General features: G+C 44.1%; 2 protein-coding genes across 6 annotated transcripts in view; one reads left to right on the top strand and one right to left on the bottom strand.

Annotated features, from left to right (window-relative positions):
* Positions 1-6,947, top strand: part of EIF5B (eukaryotic translation initiation factor 5B) — an 86,040-nt gene extending 79,093 nt beyond the window's left edge. For both annotated transcript variants that reach the window (XM_040623573.1, XM_040623574.1), the window contains exons 18-24: positions 173-304; positions 1,336-1,467; positions 1,576-1,652; positions 1,746-1,910; positions 3,797-3,935; positions 5,680-5,841; positions 6,206-6,947. In XM_040623573.1, coding sequence (XP_040479507.1) covers positions 173-304; positions 1,336-1,467; positions 1,576-1,652; positions 1,746-1,910; positions 3,797-3,935; positions 5,680-5,841; positions 6,206-6,313 — 915 coding nt within the window. In that variant the 3' untranslated portion in view covers positions 6,314-6,947. The remainder of the gene's footprint in view (positions 1-172; positions 305-1,335; positions 1,468-1,575; positions 1,653-1,745; positions 1,911-3,796; positions 3,936-5,679; positions 5,842-6,205) is intronic.
* Positions 6,948-7,848: 901 nt separating this feature from the next.
* Positions 7,849-15,626, bottom strand: part of REV1 (REV1 DNA directed polymerase) — a 91,911-nt gene continuing 84,133 nt past the window's right edge. For all 4 annotated transcript variants that reach the window (XM_040623571.1, XM_040623569.1, XM_040623570.1 and 1 more), the window contains 9 exons: positions 14,184-14,286; positions 12,652-12,817; positions 12,192-12,394; positions 10,734-10,967; positions 9,995-10,115; positions 9,178-9,398; positions 8,923-9,079; positions 8,523-8,625; positions 7,849-8,247 (listed from right to left, as the gene is read on the bottom strand). In XM_040623571.1, the coding sequence (XP_040479505.1) occupies positions 8,136-8,247; positions 8,523-8,625; positions 8,923-9,079; positions 9,178-9,398; positions 9,995-10,115; positions 10,734-10,967; positions 12,192-12,394; positions 12,652-12,817; positions 14,184-14,286 (1,420 nt within the window). In that variant the 3' untranslated portion in view covers positions 7,849-8,135. The remainder of the gene's footprint in view (positions 8,248-8,522; positions 8,626-8,922; positions 9,080-9,177; positions 9,399-9,994; positions 10,116-10,733; positions 10,968-12,191; positions 12,395-12,651; positions 12,818-14,183; positions 14,287-15,626) is intronic.

The raw sequence follows: 15,626 nt of genomic DNA on the forward strand, positions 1-15,626 counted from the left end.
AAGTGTTTAATTTTAATGTTGAAATTATCAGTCTTTTGTGTTTATTGATTTTTGTGTCTACTTTAAGAAAACTCTTCCTACCCCACGGTCATGAAAATACTGTGTCTCACATCATCTCCTACTCCTAACCACTTTTCAAGTAAATGTGGAACAAATCCTCTGATCTCTGCAGAACCAGTATGAAAAGCATAAAGAAGTAGAAGCAGCTCAGGGGGTCAAGATTCTTGGAAAAGACCTAGAGAAGACATTGGCTGGTCTGCCTCTCCTGGTAGCTTATAAAGAAGATGAAATCCCAGTTCTTAAAGTAAGTTACTTAAAATTTTTGTTTCCTCCCGAGCTGTAGTGATGAATGAAGTGGGCCCCTCTGTCTTTGTGAAGCCTTACCTGGTGGCTCATAGCAAACAGATCATGCTTTTACATTACTTCAGTTTGCACAGTCCTCTGAATTAGCGTAAGTAATATTTATATACACTAGAATTCTAAAATACACATTTTATTTAAGTAAAAAATGAATCAAAAGCCCAGAAGTTTTTGTTCATGTTTTTAGATAACTGAATATGCAGACAGAACTCAAGAAAATCTTACAAGAAGTAGGAGTCCTTTTTAAAGCTTGTGTGCCTGTCTTAGGAGCAGATGCCCACTGGAGTCCAGCATAGTTTCCCAAAAGCAAACTCTGAGTTTGCATACTCACTTGCCAAAGAGAGGAGGGCACTCTTCCGAGCACATTGGCTCATCTTGTATCCTGGGTCTACTGTTACTCCTCAGACGGTACCAGGTCACCGCCATCAGGGAATTGGCCACCTGAGGGCCAGTGAGAAGAAGGCAGGCATCCCTCTTTGGCCAGTCCCAACTGCATCCTTCACGGCTTGGACATGGCTGTCCTGCTTATTCCTGGGGGAAATCTCTTCATCTCTAAAGCAGCAGTGGCAGAGGAAAAGGACGCCGAGGTTAGGGCCTTTCAGTGAAGGCAGTCAAGCAGACCCTGTGGGCTACCGTCATACGTTACAGTGATGTAATCCTTTTAATTTTGAAAAGATTCTTCTCGTTTCATTCTGCTCAGCCATCTGAGCAGCCATTTGCCAAGTACAGCAGAGGTTAAACAGGTTTCAGCATTAGTAAATATAAGACAAAGGTGAAGTGTGGGACACAGCTCGAATTCGGCCCCCGAATCTCCTCCTCCTTTCCTGCACAAGTTCTGCTGCGCCTTAGGCTTTCTCTGCCTTGGCTTCATATTTTCATATGAATACTTAATTAAAAAGAGAAACACAGTTTAAGTCTAGGCCATTGCTGATAGAGATGTATTTACAACCTGGTCAAATGTAATTTCTTTTCAAGGACGAGTTGATCCATGAGTTAAAGCAGACGCTAAATGCTATCAAGTTGGAAGAAAAAGGAGTCTATGTCCAGGCATCTACACTGGGATCTTTGGAAGCTCTACTTGAATTTCTAAAAACCTCAGAAGTGCCCGTAAGTAATCCTGTCCGACTCCACAAGAGTACAGATAGTCATGGTTTGTGGTGCTGTTTCTTTTACCTGAAGCACAGGCAGTTAAGCTCAGAAACTCCTTTTCTACAGTATGCAGGAATTAACATTGGTCCGGTCCATAAAAAAGATGTTATGAAGGCTTCAGTGATGCTGGAACATGATCCCCAGTAAGTAGTTTTTCTTCTGCTGTGCAGGCTTTCCTAATGCCTGTCCTTCATGACGTTTCACCGAATGATCTTTATTGTGTTTGAACCTTTCAGGTATGCAGTAATTTTGGCCTTTGACGTGAGAATTGAACGGGATGCACAAGAAATGGCTGATAGTTTAGGAGTTCGAATTTTTAGTGCAGAAATTATTTATCATTTATTTGATGCCTTTACGAAATATAGACAAGACTACAAGAAACAGAAACAAGAAGAATTTAAGTAAGTTGGTGATTTTACTTACTTTGGGTGTTTGGTAATGAAGTTCATTGAGAATTACCAAATACAGCTTTCTCCCGCTGTCCTGAAAGTGAAGCGCTCCTGGGAAACCTTCTGTTAGCCGAAATGTCATAACGTGAAGCAGCAATTACCATTAATTTATATGAGAAAGTTTTGGAGCACTCCCAGGCCCAAACAATAAACACGATAAATCAGGGCGAAGCCCAGATGCTCACAGACACAGCTCACAGCTCTGGCGGCGTGACACCGACATGCTGAGTGTGGTCCCTGGGGAGAAGCTTGGCGGGGCCACTCTGCTTGGGGTGCCTGCTGCCTCTTAATGGCTCACTGCAAAACAAATGCTAAACATTTTTGCTTTTCGCTTCTTTTCATAAGAGCAAAATCCTCCTCTTTTGGTTAGGGAAAGCAGGTACTAACGTAGGTCTTTTTTAAAAAGGAAGGTGGCGTCAGGCGAACTTTAGACATGTGGGGGATACCTGTACCAGAAAGGTGTGTGGACAGTAGAAGCATGGCATTTGCTCATCCAGGAGAGGCTGCATCCTGAAGTAATGTATTAAAAACCATAAATTCTGTCCATCTGGGGCATTCCAGCAGTGTGTTAACAAATCCTCTGTAGCCTTTCGGTTTTTAATTTTAAAATTGCTGGGTCTCATTAATTGGCGAGGAGTTGCTAACATCCTCTTGCTGGAGTTTCTTATCTGGGATTACATGGGAGGGAGGGACCAAAGTGAGAATGGGCACGGTGCGGAACTGAAATGAGGCGAGGTGTTCCATGGGGAGCTTGCTCCTCCCGCTGACCTCACAGCTTGCCCTGTGTAGGTGGCATCACTGCAGGGCCTAGACGAGTCAGCAGTGACCCTGACCAGGTTCCCCCTCCTCTTGAAGCTCAGGCCAGACAAGCAGTGAACACAGGAGAAGTAGGGTAAGGGCTTCAAAGCAGGGCAGAGCAGGGAAGGCCTAAATCAGGAGGAGAGCCGTGACAAGCAGTATGGTCCGGGGCCGCAGCTCAGCTCTGCAGGGCTCCCGTTCAAGCAGAGATCTAGAGGGAACGAGGTGAGCCGGCCGGACACACGGGGAGTTGTCCGGGCAGAAGGGCAGCACTGGGAGGCAGCCACGTTGGATCTGACAGAGAGCAGGAGGAGATGGGGTCAGAAAAGTTGGTGGCACTCTGTAGGCCCTGGGGAGGATCTTAGGGAGGCAGCGAGGAGTCTTCTCAGGCTCCCAGTGTTCCAGGCAAGACATGAGGATGGCTCAGACTGTAGGGAGTGATGGCTCAAATTGGGGTACGTATTTAAAGTAGAATTGCCAGGTGAGTATTAGAATTTAGATTGGGATATGCTCGCTTAAATTCATGAAACCCGAAGTGAAAAGACGTAGTTACAGAAGACTGGTAGACACTGTGAAAACACTTGAAGCACATGCTCGATAAGCAGAGTAGTAGCCTTTTGGATCACCTGATTTGGGAACGTGGTACGGAGAAGGTGGCTGTGGTTCGATGCCTGTGTGGTCCCTAGAGTAGACTGCCCGTGTGCCTGACTCTGGGTCCCATCAAGGTTCCAAGCTCCATCTAAATTTAGGGGCAGGGCTCAGTGCTCCTGTGATGTGGCTTCTTTAAGACTTGGGAATAACAGCATGGATGGAGGGAGGGGAAGAGGAGGGTGAGCGGATGAAGCACTCCAGGCAGGTGGCCTGGCCCGGAGCAGACACCACGGAGGGCTGTCCACGGCGTCCGTCCTGCTCTTCCGGCCCCGCCTGGGGAGTGCTGCTTTTATCCAACAGGAGAAGCCTTACTCACTTGTATTTGTTTCTTTAATGTTTAAGTGGTTTTGTCAGCTTCAAAATTTTTGGGTTTTCTTTTTTCCTTTTAGGCACATAGCAGTATTTCCCTGCAAGATGAAAATCCTCCCCCAGTATATTTTTAATTCTCGAGACCCAATAGTGATGGGAGTGACTGTGGAAGCAGGTCAGGTGAAACAGGGGACACCCATGTGCGTCCCTAGCAAAAATGTAAGTTTGGGTTGTACTTTCAAAACAAGTGTGGTCTCTTAAAGGAATAAAATGGGGAGTCCAGGAGTGGTGACGACAAGCAGAGCTTGTCACCTTCTGTGATTTATACCGCAGTAAGGAGCGCTAGTGTGGATTCTTAGTACCAGGGGTGGATCGGTGCTTCAGCAAATGAAAGGGGCAAGGTACTTGGAAATATTACCCTTTTAAAAATTTTTTTTGAAGTTTCAAGCCTGGGGAGAAGTTTAAAGAATAAAATAATGACCACCCATATTCCTTTCCTCGAGATTAGCATCTACCTAAGAAAAATTAACAGTTAATGTTCTCTGATTTATGGTTCTCATTCACATTTCCCCAACTTCCCACGTGTCCTTCATAGTGCCATCTGCTGCCCTGGTCCAGGATTCCTTCACGGTGCATTGCATTTGGTTATTATGGGTTTTAGTCCAAATAGGACCAGCCCCCATCCTTTCTGGAGAGTCCAGTTGTTTTGCAGATTATTTCTCAACTTGGATTTGTCTGATTGTTTCCTCCTCACTAGATGGAAGTTATAGTTATTGAAACGGATACTGTATGCACAGGTGCTCCCAGCTGCCTCCTGCCCCATCGCACAGGCTTTCTTACTGTGGGGATGCCATGTTCGTGTCCTGGGGAAGGTGCTGTTGGCTCAGCAGTGCTGTTAGAAACACATCTTTCTCCCTTTATAATTACTATGTAATCTCTGGGGCACTTTTGAGTACCTGTAAATATTGTTTCAACAGCCTTTATCCCAATAGATTTATAATTGGTAGTCCTTGCCTAAGGTTGTTTCACAATGTTGGTAACATTGTGATCCGCCCCCCATACTTTGGTAAAGAACCTTCCTCCCCCGTGAACTTTTCATTAACTTATACACACTCCCTTTTAAAAAAATTTGATGTTATATTCCATTACCAGCATCCATTCTGATCAGTGGGAGCCCATTTGAGCTGGTTACTTCAGCACCTGGAGCATTTTCTTCCTTTCTGGTGCAGGAAGATGCTCCAGGCTCATGTAGGACTTTCCCTGCCCCAGACTTGGTTCCTTTAGTGGGAAATGGCACTTAGAAGTCATCTGAGCACTAGGACTTGGTGCTTCTAGGAGTTGTTGCTTTTGTACCATTTCATTGGACTGAGATAGGACTTTTGCTTGCCGCAGTTATCCGGTGTGGCTTTGGCCACACCAAGCACTCCTCGTTTTCACTCTTACTCTCCCGTAGCTCTTGACAGGGCAGGCCGCGGGGTGGTTTTCTCCTGCACTGTAACTGAGCTCAGGTTGCCCACCGTTCTCATCCTCTAACCTCGGCCTCCAGGGCCCCACATCATGCGTCCCTGGGTGCCATCCTGACTTAATCCCCTCGCTCACCATTCTGACCACTCGAAGCTCATTTCTGATTGAGAAGGTTTGTGCCTGCCACTCCCTCTTACTATGTCGTGTGCAAGAGCAGAGCAGAAATAGTAAGCCAACTGGATTGACAGGGCCCTTTCCAAGTTGTCTAAAGCCGACGAGTGACCTCCTTCACAGGCCATCTCGTGAAGGGCAGAGGGGATGTGGTGATGTCATTCCCTAGCTTCCCAATGAGAAAATGACACTGTGACGAGTGAAGAAGGGTCACCAAGCCAAGGCTTTTCAGCTGGCTCTTTGGCTCCAGCTTTTATTGCCGCTGTGCATTTGCGGTGCGTGTGACTGGCAGGGTTCCTCTGCTTACGCTGTACTTCCTATTTCACAGTTTGTTGACATTGGAATAGTAACAAGTATTGAAATAAACCATAAACAAGTGGATGTTGCAAAAAAAGGACAAGAAGTCTGTGTCAAAATAGAACCTATCCCTGGTGAATCTCCCAAAATGTATGGAAGACATTTTGAAGCTACAGACATTCTTGTCAGTAAGGTAAGTGTCTCCTAGAAGTGGCCCATTTTAAGAAAGGGGGGGGGGTCTGGTTACCTTTACGCGGTAGCTCTGAGGGCTGGAAGTTTGAACTTTCACAGTCTGAGAGGACTGGATTCTTCCTTAAGACACATCTGTGATACGGCCTTGTCTTTGTTGAGGAAGGGGCCTCCTCACAGAGGGTGCCCGCCGGGACCTGCAGAGATTCTGCTACTCTTAAAAGGCGGACAAGCACTGCACTTGTATTTTGGCTAAGGTTTCTCTTTAATGAGCAGTAGCCGATGACAGGCATGGCCCATGTGCTTTGGGGGGGGGGGCATGTGGTTGTTACACTGTTGTTGACCCTGTTTGTGCCTCGGGCTTGCAGATCAGCCGGCAGTCCATCGATGCCCTCAAAGACTGGTTCAGAGATGAGATGCAGAAGAGCGATTGGCAGCTTATTGTGGAGCTGAAGAAAGTATTTGAAATCATCTAATTTTTCCACATGGGGCAGGAATTGGAATAAATGCAATATTATGTTGTAAAATCACCAAGAAAAACCAGACAAAAATGGAACGGATATATCTGGACACTGATGAACTTAAGTATGGAAGGAAAAAAATAGGTGTATAAAATGTTTTCCATGAGAAACCAAGAAACTTACACTGGTTTGACAGTGGTCGATTACATGTCCCCACAGTTCCAACGTGCCTGTTCACCTGCCCCCTCCTTTCCCAACCCTTCTCTACTGGCTGCTGTTTTAAAGTTTGCCCTAACCCAAATTTGGATTTTTATGACAGATCTAAAGCTCTTTCAATTTTATACTGATTAAATCAGTACTGCAGTATTTGATTAACCAAGCTTCTGCAGATTTTGTGATTCTTGGGACTTTTTTGATGTAAGAAATACTTATTTATGCATATCCCTTCCCACAGTGATTTTTTTTTCCCCAGCATTCTGCCGTATGCCCTTAGGAATTTTTTAAAATAGAAAATTAGGCACTCTGATCTCTGCTTTGTGTGAAACCATGGTGTAAAGCATAGCCGGCTGCTATTTACTGCTTGTATAGTCCTGGGAGTCCACTGTAATCAGCACAATTCTGAACTACCAATAAAGAAAACAGACATCCACCAGCGAGCTCTGTTAGGCGTCCATGCTAGCGTAGCTGCTGTCCGTAAGTCCTCAGCTTCGGTGTCATACCTCGTGTGCCAGCACAAGTTAGCGTTAGCATTTTTGTACATCAATCAGTCTTGGGCTAGTTTGTCCTAGAAAAATCGTATGATGCATACGTTTCCTGATGGGGCAGTCAGGGCCGACTGTTTGTTTGGGCTTGGCTTGGTACTCCTCTGAGTTGTTGCAGAGACACCATGACTCGCTGATAGCAGTAATTGGATTTTAGCTAGTTTTCCTGAAGAACATGGAACGTCCACGTGAAAATATCTTTTCCCCACTATAAGAAATCTGTTGTTAGTGTGAGATGAATACTGGTAGTGTCAGACTGACTACCTGTTTGTTTATAGCACAGTGCTGAAGGCAGTGAGGTGTGTGTTTGAAGATGTCCCCAAGTATTCACTGGCATAGGATTATAAATTGTGTTTTGAAGTATTATGGTATAACCTAGCCTAGAAAAAAAACCACTTTATGTACATTTGAACATCCGTACCATTCTTCACTACTACTGAAGTTTCTCAAGGGACGGTAGAGGCAGAGACAATACCGCTAAGCCATCTGTGGGACATAATTTTCCCAGGGAAAAACTTTTAATATTCAATGATGTGTGTGTTCTAATTTAAAATAAGTAAAGAAGATTTTCTTAACATGCTCCTGTGTTCATGCTTGGGGACAAGAGTGAGTGATTAGAAGCTTTACCCGGAACAAGCAGAATCCCAGTCTGGGACCTCTCAGGAATTTCAAAGCTTAGCATGGAGCCTGTTAACAGTCCGGCTTGTAGGTCTCCTCAGCCTTTAAATATAATAAACAGTGCAGGATTTGCTTCCTAAAGGATTCACAAAAAGGAGCCTGTACAAAATATACATACAGTTCTTTATTAAACAACTGTAAACACTTCACTGTAAAAATCCATAAAACTTTATAAACAAACATTTTGTAAATAGAATCTATACTACAGTAAAAGAACACAATTATTTACATGCAATACTGACAAATTTGGCACTTATTGAAAAGAAATGTACAAAACACTTGCTTAAAAAGAAATGTAAAATTATAAAAACTCCAAGCATTACTACCATGCACTTTGCAAATACCTCACAAGCACTTATGGCACAGCGAGCGGAGAGCACCAGGCTCCCTGGTGAGATTCATGTAACTTTTAATGTGCTTCCGTAAGTTTGTTGTAAAACCACCTGAACATTGTCAAGAATAAAGTCAAATGCCATGTTCCAAACCGATTCCACCGACTGCTGCATCAACCTAAAAGGTGGGTTAAGAAAAAACATCAGGTAAGACTGACTCCTCCCACAAGGATCAGCTGAACATGTATCGTTAGGGTTTTAAACTATATAAATCTCGAGGGGAACAACGATCTTTTGATCGTAGTGTGATATTCAAAATGAAGGGTACCCCCCTTTTCACTGACTCCATGTTAACAGCTTGTGCCGCCTCGTAAAAGCTGCTCTGAGCCTCCCCGCGAGCAGCTGTGTGAGATGCCCCATCTTATCCTTTTGATAAAAGTATCGAATAATTACCTTTTCATGTACTTTATAACTAGGTCCAGTTTTTCCAAATCTTTTTCCTCTATCAGATCAGTACAGTATTTCACAACTTGCAGAATGTCTTCTTCCATTGGATCTAGAGAAGGGGGAAAACCTCACATAAGGACCAGCCTCCTGAAGAAGGCAGGCCGCTAGCTGCAGGCATAAAGGAGACCCCGTTTCTCTAACGATCCACTGACTCACAGCCGTCCAACACAGGGTGTATGGTCTGGAGCCTTTCACAGCCCCACAGTTCTCAAAGGTTAGAGGGTGGCTGGGTTCAGCCTACCAGAGTTAGAAAAATGAGTTCCATTTCTACGATGAGTCTGTTCCTGTTCTAAAACCCTAGAACCACCGCGTCTCAGTCTGCGGCTGTGCCGCTGGCCAAGCCAACCTGAAATGGTAGTTATCCATTCCTTGAGCAAGGTCTTCACATCACTGAATTCGACAGCTCCTGCTAGGTTGGGTGCCGGGGGTCTCCCGCAGCCAGCCGGCTCCGGCTGCGAACCAGAAAGGCCTGGCACACCTGAAGTGGAAGCAGAGAGTTCTCCCTGTTAAAGAAAACAAACGATAAAAAGTGCTATATTTACATAACAGCAAGTATGTTAAGATCTGATCAAAGAAAAGGTCGAACTTTGAAAAATATTACCAGAGGTTTCTCAGGAGCAGGACCTTCATGTTTTAGAAACCCATCTATCAGCTTCTGCGGACTCCCGCACGCCCCGGGCAGAGTTTTCACAGGACTGTTCAGCAACTTGTTTTTCAAAGGACTCTGAATCTTTTTGGGGGGACTGATGGGACTTCTTTTCTTGTTTCGTTTCCTTTCTTTCACTGCTGCTGGTTTTAGCTGACGGAACAGATTCTTTGGCACTAGAAGAATATGAACATGCGATCTTGAACAGAACATGTCTGGACAGTACCACGAGTTCTCTTTCCTCCTCAAGTACAACCCCCACGCGTGCGCACGCGCATCCCGACGCAGGCCCCCGAGCCAGACTGCGCGTGGGGGAGGCAGTACTCGGCCGCAGGCGCGGGCTCCAGGACGCCCCCTGCCGGTGCGCGCTTACTACAAGGCGCTCCGTGAGGGCGGTGGGGGGACCGCGTAGGGATTAACTGGAAATTCAACAGCTGAAGTACAAGGGTTCAGGTAGAACCTTCGGATCTTGATTTTGTTTTAAACCCACACTCTGATGTATCCATCCTAACAAGTACTCAAAAAACTTCTGGTAATAATTCAGACAAAAATTTTGCTGAAGTGAAGGTGTTTTTAAGTCAAGAAGCTGCAGGCACAAAGGCAGCTAGCACCGTGCAACATTTACCCGCGTCGTATGCTCGTTCCGCTCCAGTAAGAAGAGCTCTCGGCATGACCGGCAGCTCGGCGATGGCCGAACGTGCTACAGTGATCACGGCCTACAACGGGCTCCTTTCTCATCTTCAGTTGTGGCACCAGCCCCCTCCCGGCTTACCTGCCGCGGCGGCCGGCTGCTGGTGAGCGGCGTTCTCTCCCTGCCTTTGTCTTTGATCGAATGCGGCCTTCAGCTCCTTCTGAAGCTCGGCAGGAAGGGCAGCAAACACCTCGGGGTCCACCTAGTGGAAATGAGAAGGTTCAAAGTCAAACCTGAGTTGATGCTCTGTTTTTTACAAAACAGATTTGTTTTCAAATCATGCTTTTCTGATCTGTATGAATTCTTAATAGGTCCTCAATATTAAAGCTCATTGTATCCTCACAAAGTTTTTGGGTAAGAATCAGAAAATTTGGGGTTAAGAACTGACTTAAAACCACTGTAGAACCATCAGGGCAAGCAGCACTAGAAATCAGGCTCATTTGCAATGCTTTTTTTTTTTTTTTTTAAACACTAAGCTTAGACTCTGTTATTGTCTCTCATCTAGGATTCCACATCTTCACCCAGTTATTTGAAGTGTGGCCCAATGGTCATCCCTGGCCAAGAAAACAGAAGCCAGAATGTGTTTCTGTTTTACTCCTGGGTGGAGATTTCAAGCACCCACATACCACATCCTCCCTCTCTTCTGCCAGTCTGGGTCCTTCAGATGATGTAGAAATGAGCCAATCCCTCCGCCCCCAGTGGATACTGTCTAAGCTACTGCGAGTTTAGGGTCCAAAGGAAAAGAGGAAATGAGAGAAGCCCTGAGCTGGAGTAGGAAGGGTAAGCATATTTAGGGAAGAAGGTCTCTGATTTAACTTACCTGTGAAAATGCTGGAAGGGCTATGACATTAATTCCTGTGTCACTGTTAGATTCTTGAGGTTCTGGTATTTGTAACAAAACTGTCCCAACTGGTTGTGGCAAAATTCCTGTATTACAGCCATTTACTGGCTCTTTCTTTTTGTCACCATGCAGCTCTCCCTGCTGAACAGCACAGACCTGCTCTACTTGTTCCCGGAGATCAGGTGGAAGTGCTTCTAAAACAGACTGATCCAGCTGTAAAATACCACAGGAGTCTAGAGTTAAAGCGCGCTCAGAGAGGGGACAGGAGAGTTCATGTGACCACTTTCACTTCAGTTTGAACATCCTGGACAATAAAAGGTGCAGAGAAGCAGGCGAGGATCGCTAACCCTCCAAAGCAGCACATTTTTGGAAGGTTTTTGGCCTTCTGCCATCGAAGGCTGAGTAGTAAGACGTGGAGTCTGGAGAGACAAGTGCACGCTACACACTACACACCACACTGGCAGCACCGGCGGATCAGGCGAGTCCAGACTCCCTGCATCTCCCGCAGCTGAGGCAGAGAGGGATCTCAGACCCCACCCAGGCGCAGGGGCCAATGCCCACGGGACAGGTCAAGTTTCAGGAACGGGATAACGGGGTCCTGTTCACCTTTCACACGACAGACCATCTGCCCCCAAATACAAATAATTCTGGCTGACAACACCAAGTTAGAAAAAAGGGATTCTAGAAACTAACTTTTGTGTAGCCTACAAGCCCGATTCCTCTGCGCATCTGTGCACTTCCATTTAGAAACACGGAATCCCGTAAGCTGGGCAGGCTGATGTTCTACTTTGCCAGCGATTATTTCTGGATAACTCACGAGCATCTGGGACCCATGCAAGCGTATCACACTGTCCCTTTCCCAGCCTTAAAGTCAACATGTATGTTTCCTTCAGCCTTACTACTTGGTGGAGCAGAGAAATGGACTTTCCCAATATAGCTTAAAGTGCTATCTTAACCTTACAAGGAGCAAAAATTCCAACGGTACTCCACATTTACCGCACACACCAACGGAATTACTAGCTCATGTTAGGAAAATCGTTCACTCTACAGAGAGCACTGTTTGCAAATGCTGCAAGAAAAACCTTGAATGTAGGCCCCTACTGATGATCACCAAAGCTGTACTGCTGAATAGAGTTAAATCCGTATGATTACCGCTGCTACAAAGAGGTGAGCTAGCTACTGGTGGCAGTCTGCAGAACGGGCTTTCATCCACGTTCTACAACTTGCAGGAGTCGCACATCTTTGCAAAAGTACCACCTTTCTCCTAACGTGATCTTTCTCATTGGGAATCCAGTTAACACTGTGATCCGCCCTTGATCTACCCTGACAAGCAGCCCTCTCCTCGCCCCTTCTTGGCTATGTGGACAACTAAAAACATCATTCCTACTTTGAAACTGCTTTTGAACTCACATCATACTTAGAACTATAAAAATATACCTGGGAAGGTGATGGAACCTCTATACTCAGGTTAAGTCTTGATTTTAAGCTGATGGGAGAATGTAGACCATTCCATTTCCCTGAAGACTCAGCTTTGCTAGTAACAGGATTGACACTTGATGTCAGATGTGTAGAAAAAGATGGCAAGAAAGTGCAATTTCTAGAGGCAGGGGATATTTCCAGATCCATAGCAGCCAGAAATACTGAAAGTATAGAAAATACATAAAATAGCTTCTTCATATCCTTAGGGATGGGATAATATGGATTACTTTAATCCACTGTAAGTAAAACAAACTTATATACTATTGATTCATCATAATCCAGAATGTCAATGTGTTCCCTAAAAAGTAGAGCCATGCCAGACACTTGTTATATTAACTTAAAATGTTCTATTAAACGTATTAGCCTTCCTAAGGATACAGGCAGCACCAACACAAGAACCACACTGATGACCACTGACCTTCCTTGTGCTCCTCTTCTGTGGATTTCTTGGCTTTCTGAACTTGCAAGAGATCGAGGACTGAGTGTGACCCTCCAGGAAAGTGGCCTGATGGAACTGACGGGCGACTGGGGCATGCGGAGGGGTTTGGATTGGTCGGAACCAACTGATTGACTTGAATCCCAACCTAGAACCAGAAGTGAAAATGTGTCTCCAGGAAAACTGAAGCAAGAGTATGAATTCAACTATACAAACTTCTCAACTATTCCTTTTTAAAAAGATCTTCTAGGGGCACCTGGGTGGCACAGCGGTTAAGCATCTGCCTTCGGCTCAGGGCGTGATCCCGGCGTTCTGGGATCAAGCCCCACATCAGGCTCTTCTGCTATGAGCCTGCTTCTTCCTCTCCCACTCCCCCTGCTTGTGTTTCCTCTCTCTCTGTGTCGAATAAATAAATTTAAAAAATCTTTAAAAAAATAAAAATAAAAAAAAAAAGATCTTCTAGAACCTATTTCTAAAATAAAAGATTAAATGAAAGTATTCAAACAGTCTTCTATCTGATTACAAAAACTACTAACTAGCAGCAAGCAGTTATTCACCTCAATCTTGGGGTATCCAATTCTATCCAAATATACTGCAATCTCTTCAAAATCGTAAAAATCCAAAAAAGTGTACTACTTTTATATCCCCACCAAAGTTCTAATCAACCAAGTTTTTAACATAAAAAAAAAAAAAACCTCCATCCATAGGGGGCAGTCTACTTGCAGCCTTACTTCATTTATCATTTTTGTTTAAAATGAAGTACTTCTCAAATAAATGGTGTGGGCGAGGTGGGATGGGCAGTACCCTGGGTACACCACTCCCCAGGTGTCTAGATAACCACAGCCCGCACCACCATAACTTCAGCCTTACTGTAACACTACTGCAAGGAGGAGTTTTAATCGTGTCGGCTTAGTAATTCCTTAATCCATCCGAAAATGCCACACCAAGCCAACAAATGCCTTCCACTCACAAGGGGAGAGACGCACAACGCAGCTACAAAGGTTCATCCTTGAGAAAATTGAGGTTTTTACAGTTTTGACGGCCTCGCACCTACATGTCCCAAAGGCACGTTCTATGCTTGTGGTAAAGGCTCTCTTCTAGAGCGTCCACAGGCATCAGAATGAATTCGGCTAAAAAGGACCTTAAAGGTACAAGAATTATTTGCAGTTTTATACTCCTCACAGTCCCATCTACTTCTATGGGAGTAGAACAGGAAGCAAGATAATGTAGGTAAAATAAGCCCTTGGTTAATTAAAACATAATATAAAAATTTAAGATAACAAAATTATTCTAGGCAGAAAAAGAGCTTTCAGAACAAACTGACTCTCTGCTGAAAAATAAGATGAGGTCAGATGAGAAAGTCAAGAATTTTTCAGTTTCTATTCTCCTGGTATTATCTCAAAGCAGCTGAAAATGTACACATAAACCCACTACCCACCCCATGACCATTCTTGGAGCAAGGCTTAAATGAGAACACTGCAGAAAGTCAGAATTTTAAAATGTTGCATACTTACCCCTCTCATATCCGATATATTTAGTTTCATTGTATGAAACATGTTTAGTGTAGCTTTTCCAATTATCTTTGCACTGTCTGTTGCCTGGTCGAGAGTTACAGTCCTGTAAAGTGATAGAATTAACTTTTTTAAAGGAACAAAAGCTACATCCCATATACATTCACTAGTACCTCACAAGTACTGAGCAGTTTAAAGAGGTATAGGAAAGTTGTAAAGAAAGTTATAAAAAAGTTTAAATAACTAAGTACTAAATACAATCCTTGAAAAGGAATGAGATAGGCTTCCTTCAAGGAAGCCAGGAATAACAAATTATTTACACTGACAGCAAGGAGTAATAGAAAAACCATACAGAACACCGGGACTTTGAGATACAAACTAATGAAGACCTGGCCAACTGAAAATAAGTTGGAAAAAATTATTTAGAAAGATGTATTTTAGTGAATGTGTATATATACAAATAACACGCATATTATGTTGCAACTAAAGCGTGAATGTAAATACAATGTTTGAGATTCCAAGAGAAATACTAGATTCCAAGATTATCCATGTTGAGGTATGAAAGAAAGATGAATCCCCCTGTGTTTTAGTTCTTGACTGTTATTATGTTTGAAGTAAAGCCACTGAATAATTTCAACACGTGACTATGTGCATGACAATTCTCGGAGGCTCCAGAAATCAACAAACATGTGGCAGCAGTGAGAAAAGAAATATGGTGGCACCCTGTCTAAAACCCAGCGGGACTAAAGTACACAATTCTTAGATCTTTAAGAATTCTTGAAGGAGGACGGGAGACTGCCAGCACTATTAGGTGCTAAAAACTATTTTTATTGTATTTACTTTCTCAATACGTGAGGACATTATGTACATCCATGAAAGGTACCAGTATTTTTAAGGAAACCATTTTCAAAATATTTCCATTGATTTGTTGCCTTAATTAAGTTTATTTCACACAAATAAATACAGAAGAACTTAAAAGCAAGACTTTTAGTGGACCGTGGTAGTTTAAATGTGTTTACCTTCTTATCTTTCCAGAATACCACTAAACTGTCTTGAAATGATTTCAAGTAGCATAGACTCTTAAAAAATAGAAACGAGGCGATAAGAGTAGAGGAAAAATGGCAACCGTAATTTACAAGACTGAGAGCAAATCAGACAATGGTAAGTTACCAACTATGCCTGCTATGCCTAAAGGCACCAGCTTGAGATAAGTCAATTTATGCTACAGAACCTCAGAAATGCTCCATGGTTAGAGGTGTCAGGTGCCAACGAAGGGGGTGAGAAGGGGCGGAGAACATGCATGTGTGGCCAATAGAGGGACAGCCCCTCCTCTGTGAGATGTACTATACCCGGCACGTCAATGCTGAGAGCTAGGGGAATCATACATGGCCAAGGGGAGGGAGGTACCCCCCTCGAAAGGACCTACACTCTTCCCACCCAGACTGG

This window comes from Ursus maritimus, unplaced genomic scaffold (genome assembly GCF_017311325.1).
Source record: "Ursus maritimus isolate PB19 unplaced genomic scaffold, ASM1731132v1 scaffold_6, whole genome shotgun sequence".
Classification (NCBI taxonomy): Eukaryota; Metazoa; Chordata; class Mammalia; order Carnivora; family Ursidae; genus Ursus; species Ursus maritimus.